This window comes from Paramormyrops kingsleyae, chromosome 8 (assembly GCF_048594095.1).
Source record: "Paramormyrops kingsleyae isolate MSU_618 chromosome 8, PKINGS_0.4, whole genome shotgun sequence".
NCBI classification, from domain to species: domain Eukaryota; kingdom Metazoa; phylum Chordata; class Actinopteri; order Osteoglossiformes; family Mormyridae; genus Paramormyrops; species Paramormyrops kingsleyae.
Genome location: NC_132804.1, coordinates 6030175 through 6045562, shown reverse-complemented (window position 1 = coordinate 6045562; position 15388 = coordinate 6030175). Strand labels below are relative to the sequence as shown.

Genomic DNA, 15388 nt, shown 5'->3' with positions numbered 1-15388 from the left:
AAGGAACCCAAGGATTCAGCTTGCACTATGTTATCAGGAAGACTATTCCATACTCTGACTACACGCTGTGTAAAGAAATGCTTCCTTAAATCCAGTTTGAAATGTTCTCCCGCTAATTTCCACCTATGGCCACGAGTTCTTGTATTTGAACTAATGCTGAAGTAACTATTTGCTTGAACAGCATCCAAACCTGTTAGAATCTTATAGACCTGGATCATGTCCCCCCTCAGTCTCCTTTGCTTGAGGCTGAACAGATTTAGCTCAACTAACCTTAAATAGTATAGTTTATGATGCTTTAAAATTATACTCACAGGGCCCCTGTCTGTCAAGCTGTCCTACCATGTTTCGAGAGATATATCTATTGATTGGTGCCACCCCACCATAAAATCCTACCGTGATTTTTATGGGCTGAAACTGAAAACGATTGGTCCAAAAAAAAAAAAAAAAGTGTCAAAAAAAACCCCACAAACTAATGTAATGTAAACAGTCATTGCGACCTTATGGGATTGTACTACCAGTGTTAAAATTCCAGGTAGCACATCTCGATAGACCGAAATTCTTTATCAGAACACCCTACCTTCATAAAATACTTGGGTAGCCAATTTCAACAAACGTAAAAATTACAATGCGTACAAATTATATTAACGATATAGTTCATTTTCTTTCAAAATACAAATGAATTACGTCTTCAAGGATTATTCCGTTTGCCAAAACCCAGAAAAAAATCACTAAGTATAGTTTATGAGAATGTTTGTGATAAGTAATCAATAAGAACGTAATCAATCTTGGAGAGTGTTGTGTTGACATGTTACACAGTTGTGCGTCTTCCAAACCCTCATCCTGAGCAGGGTCATGGGGCCTGGAGCCTATACCCAGCAGGAGAGCGTTCAAGGCGGAGCACATGCAGTGTCAGAATAACAGTCAGTCTGCTGCCTGCTGCCATGTCACCGCTGTGATAGGATTTCCTGCTTTTCAAAATAGCAAAGATGACAAAAGAAATTTGAAAGGAACCACAAGCGACGTAGATGTCTGGGCTATTGCATGTCTAATATGTCTCTGTCCTCCCCGACCCACAGCGAGAAGCTCTGCACAGAGAAGGCAGCGCAGGCAGCACAGTCACGGGCACAGATGCTACAGCTGGACTGCGAGAAGCTGCAGCTGTCACTGGCCACTGCGCAGAGAGAGAGAGACCATGAGAGGGAGGAGAAGGAGGCCGTGGCCCAGGAGAGGGAGCGAGCACGGGCAGAGATGGAGAGAGTGTGAGAATGGAGGGGCGGAGATGGAGAGAGTGTGAGAATGGAGGGGCAGAGATGGAGAGAGTGTGAGAATGGAGGGGCAGAGATGGAGAGAGTGTGAGAATGGAGGGGCAGAGATGGAGAGAGTGTGAGACTGGGGGGGCGGAGATGGAGAGAGTGTGAGACTGGGGGGCGGAGATGGAGAGAGTGTGAGACTGGGGGGGCGGAGATGGAGAGAGTGTGAGACTGGGGGGACGGAGATGGAGAGAGTGTGAGACTGGGGGGGCGGAGATGGAGAGAGTGTGAGACTGGGGGGGCGGAGATGGAGAGAGTGTGAGAATGGGGGGACGGAGATGGAGAGAGTGTGAGACTGGGGGGACGGAGATGGAGAGAGTGTGAGACTGGGGGGGCGGAGATGGAGAGAGTGTGAAACTGGGGGGGTGGAAATGGAGAGAGTGTGAGACGGGGGGGCGGAGAGGAAGAGAGTGTGAGACTGGGAGGGGTGAAGATGTAGAGAGTGTAATGCTCAAGCTGAACCCCCCCCCCCCCCACCCATGTCTTTGCAGGCAGAGACAGTTGGAGCAGAGCGAGAGCCGAGCCTCAGCACAGCGCAGTGAGCTGGCTGCAGTGAGGGAGAGTCACCAGCAGGAGGTGGTGAAGAGGCAGCTGCTGGAGGGCGCGAAGGCACAGCTGGCTGAGGCCCTGAGCAGGGTACCTCACCACCCCCCTTATTTGTGCTCGGTAAGCCACTCCTGACAGGCTGCCATCTAAGTGACAGTTTTGTCCCTGTTGCTCTGTGTGCAGGCGGAGTGCAGCAATGCGGAGCTCTCACTGCTGGTGAACAAGATCCGCTCTGAGGAGGCCTCGCTCCGTGACTCGCTGGCCAAGATGGGCAGCCTGAATGAGGGGCTGGCCCAGGACAAGGCAGAGCTCAATGCCATTATAATCCAGGTGGGGGCACAGGGAAGGAGGCGGATGGATGGATGGATGGATGGCAGTTTCCCCTAGAAGTCACTTTAATGTGGGCTAAGGCTCTGTGCTTGTGCTCGGAAGGTCGTCAGTTTGAGCCTGACCTCGGCAGAATAGCCACGTCTGGGGGCCTTTAACCCCCAGCTCCCTGGGTGCTGCAGCAGACGGCTGCCCTTTGATACCAAGCTCGCTCTCACCTGCTATGTGTGTCATGGGGTAGGTGAGAGGAGGGTTTCCCCACAGGGATCAATACACTGTCAACTTTATTATTATTATTTTATGTTTCAGTGAGTAGAGACACATTAGTGGCTGGTTATCTCTATGATGGGGATGTAAGATCACTGCCTTACGGAGACATCTGTATGTGTGTGTTTTCACGGATGTGGTTGTGGTGTATATTACGTGACTTTCTTTGTGTGTAAATGTATGTTTTGGGGGCATCACTCAGATGGAGGAGGAGAAGGGGCTACTGCTGGCACAGAAGCGGGAGGCTGAGCAGGAGAAGCTGACCATCCGGGAGGAGCTGGTGCGCTTGGAGCAGGAGCGGCTGGAGTTGGACTCTGCCCGCCTGGCCCTTCACCAGTCGCTGCAGGAGGCGGAGCTGGGGCGGACGGGTCTGGAGGCGGAGCTTCAGACGCTGAAAGCTGATAGGACGAAGCTGCAGGACAAAGTCACTCAGGTACGGGGGGGCTGGAGGTTAGCTACAGGGCTTCAGAAGTGTGAAAGGTCATGTGTTTTTGCTCAGTGTGTGAATTTTTTTCCCCATTGGCAGCTTTGTGGAGAGGTCAGCGCTTTAGGGGCGGAGCTGGGGGCAGCCCGCGGTGAGGGCCAGAGGCAGGGCGTGGCCCTGGAGGAGGCGGGCCGGAGCCGAGCGGAGCTGGCCCGGGAGAGGGCAGGCCTGGTGGTACAGCTCACGGCGTCCGAGAGGGAAAACGCTGCACTCACCGAGGAGCTGGCTGCCTTTAGGTGAGTGGGGGTACGGCTCGGGTACGGCTCGGGTACGGCTCGGGAACGGCTCGGGTACGGCTCGGGAACGGCTCGGGAACGGCTCGGCTCCTGATATCAGTGGAAAAGAGCCATATGTCAGTGAGGATCTGAGACTCCCAAACAGTTTAAAAACTCACCCTCACCCTGACGGCAAGGCCCCCCTCCCATCGCAGGTCGGAGAGGGAGGCCCTGGAGACGAGCCTGTTCGAGGTGCAGCAGCAACTGGCGCAGCTGGAGTCACGCAGGGAGCAGCTGGAGTCGGAGAATCAGGCCGTGCGGCTGGGCAGGGACACGGCCGCCGGTGAGACCCTGGAACGGGAGCCGAAACGGAAGGGGGGGGGGGGGATAGAGTGTTAGAGAGGGAGGGAGAGTGGGACAGAGAGGGAGAGAGGGGCAGAGAAGGACAGAGAGGGAGGGAGAGTGAGATGGACAGAGAGAGAAGCAGGGAGGGAGAGGGAGGGAGAGAGAGATGGACAGAGTGGGAGGGAGAGAGAGGGAAGGAGGGAGAGAGGGAGGGAGAAAGGGACAGAGAGGGAAGGGAGTGGGAGGGAAAGAGTGAGTTAAAGTTATGTGCACTTGCCCCCCCCCACCAGCGGAGCTGAAGCGGGTGCGAGCAGATGGGGAGCTGGCCCAGGTGCAGAGCGAGCGGGAGAAGGATCATTTAGCGCAGGCTCTGGCACTCGCCCAGCAGGAGGCTCAGCAGGTCCTGCGCAGTGCCCAGATCGACCACCAGGAGGAGGTAGAGAGGCTCATCTCAGAAAAGGTGCGTGGGTGTGGGTGACTGGACCCCTGCAAAAGACTGATGATGGTAATGGGAGGGGTCAGCTTTTCAGACAGGATTCCCAAATGCGGCCCCGTGTCGGCAGGAGAGCAGTGGGGAGATATTGGCCACTATATATATATATATATATATACAGGCTACATGTATAACCCGGAGCCTATAATTTGCAGACCTACCAGCACTAGATGTCCTGCTCTGTCTTCTGTGACATTTGTGGCATATTGTTTAGCCTCAATGATAGTAAGTTCTTTTATTGTTGTGCTCAAAGGTCTTTCCTTATCGTTACAAAGCACTGCGTTTTAACTGCATTTCATTGGGCACCCATCCCTGCAAACGTAATGCTTGGCTCATCCCATAGGAGGCGCTCCGGAGGCGCCTGGAGGCAGAGCAGGAGGAGATGGGCCGCAGGCTGCGACAGGAGGCAGAGGAGGCCCTCCTCCGGGTGGAGCGGGAGCAGGAGGACCTGAGGAGAGAGCTGAGCGCCCTGCAGCATGACAGAGACCAGAGTCTCCTGCAGGCTGAGAGCGACAAGCAGCAGGTGGCCGAGGGGTGGGACTTTGGGAGGCGGCCTGCTTTCCGATTGGCTGGCTGGAACGACACTTAGCTCTCCCTTCTCCAATTGTAGGCCCTATCTCTCAAGGAGGCAGAGAAGGCGGTGCTGTCTGAGCGGGTGTCTGCCCTGCAGGCTGAGCTGGGGGGGGTCACCTTGGAGCTGGACCGGCTGCGTAGGGAAGTGGCCCGCCTCAAGGAGCAGGAGAGGGTGAGGGGGGGTCAGACCAGCACTTACACCCTCACCTAAACGGGTTCAGTGTATTCTCAGGCTCTAACTCCTTCCCGCTTAGGATATTTACTGATCCCTCCCCCCCCAATCTCTCCATACGCTCAGGCTACGGTGGGGGCTCTGACTGAGGAGCTGCAAGACCTGCGCTCGCAGTTGGCCGACGCGGGCGACGCGCACGGCCGCGAGCTGAGCCGGCTGCAGGAGAGCTGCGCAGATCTGCAGACGCACGCGGACGCCGCCCTGAAGGAGGTGAGCGGGGAGGGTGGGGCCTCTCTGGACGCCAGGTGTGTGACCCGGCGCTGACCCCAGTCCCCCCCCAGCTGGAGGAGTGCAGGGCCTCCCTGTCGGCCAGTGAGGAGAGCGGCCACGGCCTGAGGAAGGAGCTGCTGGAGGCGGAGAGGCAGCTCTGCCAGCTGCGTGACGGGCGGGACGCCCAGCGGCGGGAGGTGACGGAGCTGCGGAGGGCCCTGGGGGACGTCACCAAGGAGAGGGACACGCTGGGCCAGTCCAACAGCCAGCTGAGGGAGAGCCTGAGGACGGCGGAGAGCGAGCGCATCAGGTGGGGGCAGGTCGGGGGGGCGGAGACCTCTAAACCTCCCTGGGGGCTCATGCTGTAGGTCAAAGTGCAGTGCAGAGTTAGAAAGAAAATAAAGCAAAATAAATAATTAAAAATTAAAAAAGCAAATAAACAGAAAATAAATAAACACAAATTCACCATTAAAGGGGCCAAAAGTCAAAGAATATAAGTACATTTTTAAACACTTAAAAATCGCGATGGAGAGAGAGACGGAGAGAGAGACGGAGAGAGAGGTTTTTAGGTTTCCTTTTCAGGGTCACAAAGACGCCTCATACAGATGGAGATTAGAGACAGTGTTACCAGCCCCAGTCTATGGTTGGGGTGTAACAGAGTGAAAGGGGACGTGGAGTAAAGGAAGGACAGGGGTGTGATGGACAAGGGAACACATGTGGACAAAGGGAGGTTTTTAAAAATATTTTTCTGTTTTTATTGACACGCCACGGACACAGAACAAATAAACCCGGTGGAAAAGGACTCAGGAGTGACTATCACCAAAACAATAAACAAAAACCCAGCTTCTGAACGCAACCCAAAGCTAACTTACCTAAGTGCAAAAAAAGTCAAAAACAACAGGACAAGCTCTATGCCTCACTCCCTATCCAAACAACAGTACAAACTCTATGCCTCACTCCCTATCCAAACAACAGGACAAAATCTATGCTTCACTCCCTATCCAAACAACAGGACAAACTCTATGCCTCACTCCCTATCCAAACAACAGGACAAACTCTATGCCTCACTCCCTATCCAAACAACAGTACAAACTCTATGCTTCACTCCCTATCCAAACAACAGGACCAGCTCTATGCCTCACTCCCTATCCAAACAACAGGACAAACTCTATGCCTCACTCCCTATCCAAACAACAGGACAAATTCTATGCTTCACTCCCTATCCAAACAACAGTACAAACTCTATGCCTCACTCCCTATCCAAACAACAGGACAAACTCTATGCCTCACTCCCTATCCAAACAACAGGACAAACTCTATGCCTCACTCCCTATCCAAACAACAGGACAAACTCTATGCCTCACTCCCTATCCAAACAACAGGACAAACTCTATGCCTCACTCCCTATCCAAACAACAGGACAAACTCTATGCCTCAATCCCTATCCAAACAACAGGACAAACTCTATGCCTCACTCCCTATCCAAACAACAGGACAAACTCTATGCCTCACTCCCTATCCAAACAACAGGACACACTCTATGCCTCACTCCCTATCCAAACAACAGGACAAACTCTATGCCTCACTCCCTATCCAAACAACAGGACAAACTATATGCCTCACTCCCTATCCAAACAACAGGACAAACTCTATGCCTCACTCCCTATCCAAACAACAGGACAAACTCTATGCCTCACTCCCTATCCAAACAACAGGACAAACTCTATGCCTCACTCCCTATCCAAACAAGACAAACTCTATGCCTCACTTCCTATCCAAACAACAGGACAAACTCTATGCCTCACTCCCTATCCAAACAACAGGACACACTCTATGCCTCACTCCCTATCCAAACAACAGGACAAACTCTATGCCTCACTCCCTATCCAAACAACAGGACAAACTCTATGCCTCACTCCCTATCCAAACAACAGGACAAACTCTATGCCTCACTCCCTATCCAAACAACAGGACAAACTCTATGCCTCACTCCCTATCCAAACAACAGGACAAACTCTATGCCTCACTCCCTATCCAAACAAGACAAACTCTATGCCTCACTTCCTATCCAAACAACAGGACAAACTCTATGCCTCACTCCCTATCCAAACAACAGCATACAACACAAAAGTGGCAGTGACTCCCTGCGCTCCTGATATACACACAGGCTGGCTGACGAGGCATTGCGCAATCCGAAGGGCATGACCATGTACTGCAAGAAAGTGTCTGGCGTAGCGAAAGCGGTAACAACAGGAGGGGCTGCTTCGGCCTCAGGACCCTCGGTATCCTTGCATGGGGGGGGGGGTGGTGATGTCAGAAGGGGGGGGGGGGGGTGCTGGAGGTCATTTTATCATCCTTTTGCTTTTTTAAATCACGACCCACCAGCTGACACACACTGCTATGAAGTGAGGCAGTTTCATCGCAGGAAATGCGATACACGCAGCTGACTGATGCGGGAGATGCACTGCCCTCCCCAGTATCTCATATCCGAAGCTGGGCTGCCCCCTGCCCCACACGGGGGCCTCCACTGCCTTATTTATCCTGCCTTTGAAGCCAGTTTGCTTGTGATGTGATGAAAGCTCAGCTGCTACAGAAGCCGCACCTTTGAAGAGGAGATCGATGCCTGATCAGATCTAATAACGTTTAATGAATGTTTCCCCGCAAACCCAGACATACCCTGTGTTTGTCGTCCAGATCAAAAAGCTCACTTAGATTGGCTGACCTCAGCCAATCAGCTTCCAGGGAAAAACGTCAACGTCCCCTGTACAAAAAAGCAGACGGAATTTTGTGGGGGGGGAAACAGCACAAAAATGCAGTTTCAGTCTTAGTTCGATCTATATTAAGCTATGAAATGCAGTCGGGTCCTGTAGCTCATTGCATTTACAATGCAAAGGATATGGCTTCACATTCTTTGGATTAAAGCCTCCAATAATTAAATCATGATGTCAGTTAAAGCTTCTAAACAGAGTATTGCAAACACATATAATTATCTGTTTCTGCATTTTCTGTAATGCACACAAAATCATTTATATTACATGTTCACCACATCTGGCCGGTCGCTCTGGTTGTAACTATTTCTGCATTATTTCCTGTCGGTGAATTACCTTCATGGCGACATGCTATTTAGCTTAGAGACAGGCATGTTTCATGTCAGTCATTGTACAGTGTCTGTGTGTTAACACCCCCCCCCCCCCCCCCCCCGGCCCTCCCAGCACCAAACGCCAGTGTGAGGAGAAGGACCAAAAGCTGGCCGTGCTGGAGGAGAGCCTGGCATCTGCGCAGCGTGAGGTGGCTGAGCTGCGCAGCTGCCTGCGGGAGGTGGAGCGGTCGCGGCTGGAGGCTCGCCGGGAACTGCAGGAGCTGCGCAGACAGGTCGGGGGGGGGTAGAACGTGGTGGAGATTGGACTCCTAAAGTGCTGCAGTTACCTCTCACATGACACATGCCTTTCCTGTGCCCCTCCCCCCCCAGATAAAGGTGCTGGACGGAGAGAAGGAGCAGAGGGGCCGGCAGGTGGCGGAGTTACAGGCCCGATTCTCCCTGGAGGAGCAGCGGGAGGAGGACAGAGCGAGGGAGACATTCACGCTGAAACAGAGGCTGGCCGAGGCAGAGACAGCCAGGAACACCCTCAAGAAGGAGGTGGGTGGGGCACATGGCTGTGTGTGGCTGCGCATGGCTGCATTTGGCTGTGTGTGGCTGCGCATGGCTGCATATGGCTGTGTGTGGCTGTGCATGGCTGCATTTGGCTGTGTGGCTGCGCATGGCTGCATATGGCTGTGTGTGGCTGCGCATGGCTGCATTTGGCTGTGTGTGGCTGCGCATGAGTATGACTATGACTGTGTATAACTGTATGTGGATGTGTATGGCTGCAAATGGCCACGCATGCCTGCATGTGACTGCGTATGGCTGTAGCTGTGTGTGGATGTTTATGCCTGCATGTGACTGCGTATGACTGTAGCTGTGTGTGGATGTTTGTGGCTGCATGTGGCTGCGTATGGCTGTAGCTGTGTGTGGATGTTTGTGGCTGCATGTGACTGCGTATGACTGTAGCTGTGTGTGGATGTTTATGCCTGCATGTGACTGCGTATGACTGTAGCTGTGTGTGGATGTTTGTGGCTGCATGTGGCTGCGTATGGCTGTAGCTGTGTGTGGATGTTTGTGGCTGCATGTGACTGCGTATGACTGTAGCTGTGTGTGGATGTTTATGGCTGCATATGGCTGCATGCAGCTGCTCATGTGATGATCACAGCACTGAGCAGCACACGATGTACTCGTCTGACACAGCACAGCTACTTATGGTTTTAATTATATGTTACTGTCATATGAATTTAATTAACTTTTGTTTATATTGGATTATGAATAAAATTATCAAGACTATCACATGGGATACAGAAATGCTTTTAATGTAATATTATAAATATGTCAGTAATATTTTATGTGACCAATGAAATAGTGTAATAAACATAATGTTTATTAGCTGGGCCAAGTTTGGTGTTAAATCCCATTTGGTGGCTCTGAGGATGTCGGGTAATGGGGGTAGTTATCAAGATGGCGGAAGTTCAGAGGCCGAAGGTCAGAGGTGGGAATCCATGCAGCTGTCTTTACTGTGGCCCACCCAGATGTCCGCGCTGCACCGCCGGCTCGCCGATTCCGAGTGCGGCTGGCGCAGCAGCGAGCGGGAGCTCTCTGCTCAGCTCCAGGAATCCCGCGGCTGCGAGAAGAAGCTGCAGGACGAGGCACGCAACCTGGCGCTGCGGGCGCAGACGGCGCAGGACGGGGCGGCGCAGGCCGGCCTGCACCTCAGCGAGGCGCAGGGCCGCCTGGCCGCCACGGAGGCGGAGCTTGCCCGCGCCGAGGCCCGCGCCAAGGAGCTGGAGTTCCGACTGGGGAGCCTGCAGTCGGCGCTGAGCCGCACGCTGGGCATCGGCGCCGGGGGCAGGAGGAGCTCGGCCAGTGGCCGGGGGCGGAGCCCCGCCACCACATCCCCCGGGACACCGGCGCTCTCGCGACATCGCAGCGTCTCGCCTCTACGCCGCTCCACATCGCCCTCCAGAGGTCAGAACTGCAATAATCACAAAATCACATATCATTATATCATCTCTTATGCTGCAGTGGTGCTTAAAATACTGCCATTTAATAGGTCAGGAGCAGAATCCCCTAAATTAGCCGATTATTAACTGGTTTTGCCTATAGTGGGATTGTGGTTTGATGTGATTCTGTGTGACTCCAGGGAAACCAGAGAAAACTGAGAGTCATAATTTATTACAGACCTTATATATGGAGGAATGGTTTGGTCTGTGGCTGTTTAATGCGGGTGTGTTGCTCTGCTTCAGCATATGAGTGAGAGCCTGTTCCAGTGTCAGAGCTCACAGTGGGCTGGGTCTCCCGCCAGGCTGGGACGAGCCGAGCAGCAGTGGGGCCTCGGAGAAGGGCGTGGGCTCGAGACCCATCTCCCCCGAGCGGGGCGACACTCCCCTGCCCCTTCCCCTGCCAGACCTGGACTCGGAGACCCTGCGCAGCGGGCTGAGGGAGTTCCTGCAGGAGCTGCGGGAGGCGCAGAGGGACAGGGTGAGGGGGGGCGGAGGGGGTGAGGGGGGGCGGAGGGGGGGAGGGTGCATGGTGATCAGGACAGAACATGGATGTAAATGGTAGAAGCGTGTACAGGTTATGCGGACAGAGTAATGGGGGCCGGATTCCAGCTGTTCTGGGGGCCTCATAATCGGTCACCTCACTCGAGGACTAACCAGCTTGGTGCAGAACATTGCAAAACAGAAAAGCTCACTTTGGTGTGGAAACTTTCCAGGGCAGGGCAGACATCGACCGCTTTGGAGAGGATAACAAATCACTCATGCTGAGAAGGTCCTTACTGTGTCTCTGATTTGATTAAAGGACAACTGGAAAATATTAAAATGGTTCCTCTGTTCATTGTTTTAGTCAGCTGGTTTATTTCCCATCGCCCTTTGCAAGACGCGTGTGGTTTGCTGTGCAGGATGACGCGCGCTGCCAGATGGGGGCGCTGCAGAGGGAGCTGGAGGAGCTGTGTGTCGAGAGGGACTCGGCCCAGACCCGGCTGGCCCAGCTGCACAACGCTCTCGCTGACTGCCAGGAGGGTGAGCATGGTGTTTCTGATTACACACCGTGTGTGTGCAACATGTGCGGTCCTGGCTCTGCCTCTCTCGCAGTACAGAGTGTGCTTTAGCCGACTCCACTCTGATTCTGAATATGACTCGCGTGCTGCCCTGAAGCCCGGCTCTGCGCATTAGCTCCATGTGGTCCTGACTCTCTGCTGTGGATGTGCTAATGGCGCTGACTCTCTCTCTCTCTCTCTCTGACAGGGAAGCGTGGGGCAGACGGGCGCCTGAGCTCGGCACAGGCCACGCTGCAGCAGCAGGAGGAGGCGCTGAGGCGAGGGGAGCGGGAGAGGAGGGCACTGGGAGACAGGGTGAAGGAGCTTGAGAGAGTGGCGCAGGGCGCAGAGGCTGAGAGACGCCATGCGCAGGTACCGCACACTCAGAGACATGCACGGGTACCGCACACTCACAGAGATGCACGGGTACCACACACTCACAGACATGCATGGGTACTGCACACTCAGACAATGCAGGTACCACATACTCACAGACATGCATGGGTACCGCACACTCACAGACATCAATGGTACTGCACACTCACAGACAATGCAGGTACCACATACTCACAGACATGCATGGGTACCGCACACTCACAGACATCAATGGTACTGCACACTCACAGACAATCCAGGTACCACATACTCACAGACATGTCTGGGTACCACACACTCACAGTTCACGGGTACTGCACACTCACAGATACGCAGGTACTGCACACTCACAGACATGTGGGTACACACACTCACAAACAATGCAGGTATCATATACTCACAGACACGTGCGAGTACTAAACTCTTACAGACATGCGTAGGTACCCCATACATAAGTTGCTCTTCCTATCTAAATGGGGACCGTCCATTAATTTCTATGGGAAAAACCCTAATCCCAATCACGACACCCTTAACCCCTACCCAGCCCTAACCTTAACCATAAGTAACCATCCCAAATACAAGACTTTTGGCATTTTTACTTTTTTGATTGCATCCACAGATTTTTATAAAACTGAGGTTATCCAAATGGGGACCTCAAAAGATGTCCCCAAAAGTAGGGAAATTTAAGGTTTTACTACACTTTGGGGACAATTTGGTCCTCAAATGTGATCTATGCAAACACACACACACACACACACACACACGCACACACACACACACACGCATCCTGGCCCCTGCCTTTCCCACCCTGCTCTTTTCCTGGCTGATTATCTGCTGGCTGAAGCCAACACTGTACTAGGTGGTCACTGCCAAGACAGCCATATGCTGGGGGGAGCAGAGAGAGAGGGGGAGAAAAGGAATGCCAAGCCCCCCCACCCCGCAAAACAAAACCATTGTTTTGAAATGCTCGGCCATCCTGAGACACCCCTGAGTTAGGGCCCATCTGCCAGAGAACGATCTTACTGTCATCACTCTCTGACTTTTGCAGAACATATAAAGAGTCCATTCAGTGATGGCTCTGAGGGGGGGGGGATAAAGGAGGAAGGACATGTCTGTGCGAGAGAGACGCAGGGCCTGGGGGGAGGTGGGCGAATGCTGACCATTCAGAGTTTCCCTGATCTGCAGTCAGCCATCGCTGGCTGTATGGTTATAACATGCAGCTTCCTACAACCGTTTTTTTTCCATAATGAATTGGCCAATTAGTCCCATCATTGATGGCCCCCAGGGCTGAATTTAAGGGGGTGCCCTGCCCCCAGGCTAAACTAATTGTTGGCACACTACCTAAATACTGCTGTAACAACCAGGGGAAACCAAATGCTCCCCCCCCCAGCTCAGGGCCCTAGACAGATGCCACCTTTGCTTGTGTCTGTGTGTCAAACACCTACTTCTTATCAGTATTTTAGTCCCGCCCCCTCAGCCCATAACAGCCAGTCATTGGTCGGACGTCAGTTTGGAGCAGCCAACCTGCCCAATGGTGATCATAGCCTCCTCCCCCAGGAACAGCTCAGCCGGCTGAAGGCGGGGGAGGCGCGGCTGGAGGCGGAGCGGAAGAAGCTGCGGGAGGCGCTGGAGGCGGCGGAGGCGCGGGGCACCAAACTGGAGCTGATGAGGCGGAGCCAGGAGGGGGAGCTGCAGCGGCTGAAGCTGAGCCTGGTAGAGCGGGAGGTGGAGAGTCAGGCATCTCAGGAGCGTGTTGAAGGCCTGCTGAAGCAGGTGCGTCTCAGGGGCCCGGGGCCTTGTCTCCCGCCACGGCCGCTCTGGGTGTGACCGGGCACCACTGTGCGCGTGTGTGTGCGCAGGTGACTGAGGGGGATGGGCGCGTGGCCGGCCTGCAGAGGGAGGTAGAGAGGCTGAGCCAGGCCCTGGCCAAGGCCCAGGAGGCGGAGTCAGCACTGAGGGAGAAGGCGCAAAGCCTGACACAGTGCCTACAGGAGGCCACCACCGCCCACAGCGCCACCCAGGGGCGCCTGACTGCGCTGCAGAAGACGCTGAGTACCTCCGAGCAGGACCGCCGGCTGCTGCAGGTTTGTGAAAGTGTCACAAACTCTGAGGGACTTGTGATGCCTGAGCATCTTTGCGGGAATTACTTTTGGAGCATACCGCCCCCCCCCCCAGGAGCGCGTGGAGGCCACCCGCGGGTCCCTCTCGGAGGGGAAGCGCAACATCGCGGGCCTTACTGAGCACGTGCAGGGCCTGCAGGCCGACCTGTCCCAGAGCGAGCTGCGCAGGGAGGAGCTGGAGGCCGAGCTCAACCACACGCAGGAGGTGAGGAGGTCCATCACCCAGCATCCTGCTCAATTAACGCTCCCTCCACTGACGTTCCTCCTGCGCTTTTCCCATCAGGCCTTGAGGCAGCGGGCGGCCAGCCTGGTGGAGGCGCAGCGCACGGTGCAGGCGGCGCAGGCGGAGCGGGCCGCCATGGAGGAGCGTCTGCGCGGGCTGCAGAGGGCGGTGGCTCAGCTGGAGACGGAGAAGCGGGATGCGGAGAGGCAGGCCGTGCGGCTGGAGAAGGACAAGAACGCGCTGAGGAGCACCCTGGACAAGGTGGGCGGGGGGTGGGGGGGGGGGTCCACAGGGGTGACAGAGCAGCTGGACCCCTACACTGCTGTGTACCTTGGGGGGGTGGGGGACATGTTGAGGGGTGAGCGGTGTAACATAGATGGATGCACCCCCTGCCGCGGAACCCCTAGGTGGAGCGGCAGAAGCTGAAGACCGAGGAAGACGGCATGCGGCTTTCAGCTGAGAAAGGCCGCCTGGATCGCTCCCTGAACACAGCTGAGCAGGAGCTGCAGGAGACCCAGAGGCAGATCGCCATGCTGCAGGTGAGGACATGGTGGGGGTGACAGACGCTGGGGGACACCATGGGGACAGGGACAGAAACCTGGAGCTCAGCGAAGACACTGCAGAACATCGCAGACAGGTGAAGACAGAGCAGAGGCACTAGGGGGCGCAATAGAGATAGGGGACATACTGGGGACCTGGTGAGGATTCAGTAGGTGGAATTCTGGGTAACTGCCAGGAGTCCTGTTCACACCGCGAACACTTAAGAGCACTGCCACCTTGGGCTTGAGACACCATCGTTTAGGAGTCTGCAGTTGGTGTTCATCTTTGGTTTATTGGCGCATCAGGAGGGCTTCTGGTTAACGGAAGCTTGGTGCTGAGGGGCAGTAGTTTGCTTTTAGGTTTGAACCACCAGCAACCCCACAGTATCACACTTGTTACACGACCCGACTGGCGATTGTTCGGGCTGTGTTGCGCAATTTCGATGTAACGTTTAAACGAGAAGTGTGTACTCTTTCAAATATGTACCTGTGCATTTACCATGAGCCCTTCGAACTGACTCAAAGTTCAACTTTGTCAACAAGAATAATATTTCTGGATATTTTGTGAGTGGTGCTAACGTGGTTTCAGTGTGAGATGTGCATTATGCTCTACTAATCAAATAGACATTTATTTTCCATCAAAATGAATGCAGTTCACATAAATACAAAATAGATTGATTTTTAGTGGTTATTCATCAGATTGAAGTTTTTTTCTCAAAGCATAAACGCATCACAGGCCCTGTTCACAGCTGATATTTACGTGCCTCCTGTCGGGTCTCACTTTCCCGTAACTTATACTACGTGGCGTAAATCAATTCCGTATGCAGAATCTGCCGAACATTAAAAGCAGGTGTAGAAGAAAAGATATCGGGGCATTCCAGGGTGACCAAACTGCCTGTATTTGTTTTTAATCAAGTTGTATTACAGTGGAGTCTCTCTTATCCGACATAAACGGGCCGGCAGAACGTCGGATAAGCGAAAATGACGGATAATGGGAGATGTTA

General features: G+C 54.0%; 1 protein-coding gene across 4 annotated transcripts in view; it reads left to right on the top strand.

The window, feature by feature from the left end:
* Window positions 1–15388, top strand: part of crocc2 (ciliary rootlet coiled-coil, rootletin family member 2) — a 28684-nt gene that overhangs the window by 12132 nt on the left and 1164 nt on the right. For all 4 annotated transcript variants that reach the window (XM_072715056.1, XM_023830334.2, XM_072715058.1 and 1 more), the window contains exons 14-35: window positions 1077–1259; window positions 1802–1946; window positions 2040–2186; window positions 2653–2883; window positions 2977–3170; window positions 3365–3492; window positions 3785–3954; window positions 4331–4510; window positions 4598–4732; window positions 4859–5002; window positions 5074–5312; window positions 8215–8374; window positions 8472–8639; window positions 9620–10055; window positions 10393–10568; window positions 10990–11110; window positions 11336–11499; window positions 13060–13275; window positions 13362–13586; window positions 13678–13827; window positions 13906–14106; window positions 14253–14384. In XM_072715056.1, the coding sequence (XP_072571157.1) occupies window positions 1077–1259; window positions 1802–1946; window positions 2040–2186; window positions 2653–2883; window positions 2977–3170; window positions 3365–3492; window positions 3785–3954; window positions 4331–4510; window positions 4598–4732; window positions 4859–5002; window positions 5074–5312; window positions 8215–8374; window positions 8472–8639; window positions 9620–10055; window positions 10393–10568; window positions 10990–11110; window positions 11336–11499; window positions 13060–13275; window positions 13362–13586; window positions 13678–13827; window positions 13906–14106; window positions 14253–14384 (4045 nt within the window). The remainder of the gene's footprint in view (window positions 1–1076; window positions 1260–1801; window positions 1947–2039; window positions 2187–2652; window positions 2884–2976; window positions 3171–3364; window positions 3493–3784; window positions 3955–4330; window positions 4511–4597; window positions 4733–4858; window positions 5003–5073; window positions 5313–8214; window positions 8375–8471; window positions 8640–9619; window positions 10056–10392; window positions 10569–10989; window positions 11111–11335; window positions 11500–13059; window positions 13276–13361; window positions 13587–13677; window positions 13828–13905; window positions 14107–14252; window positions 14385–15388) is intronic.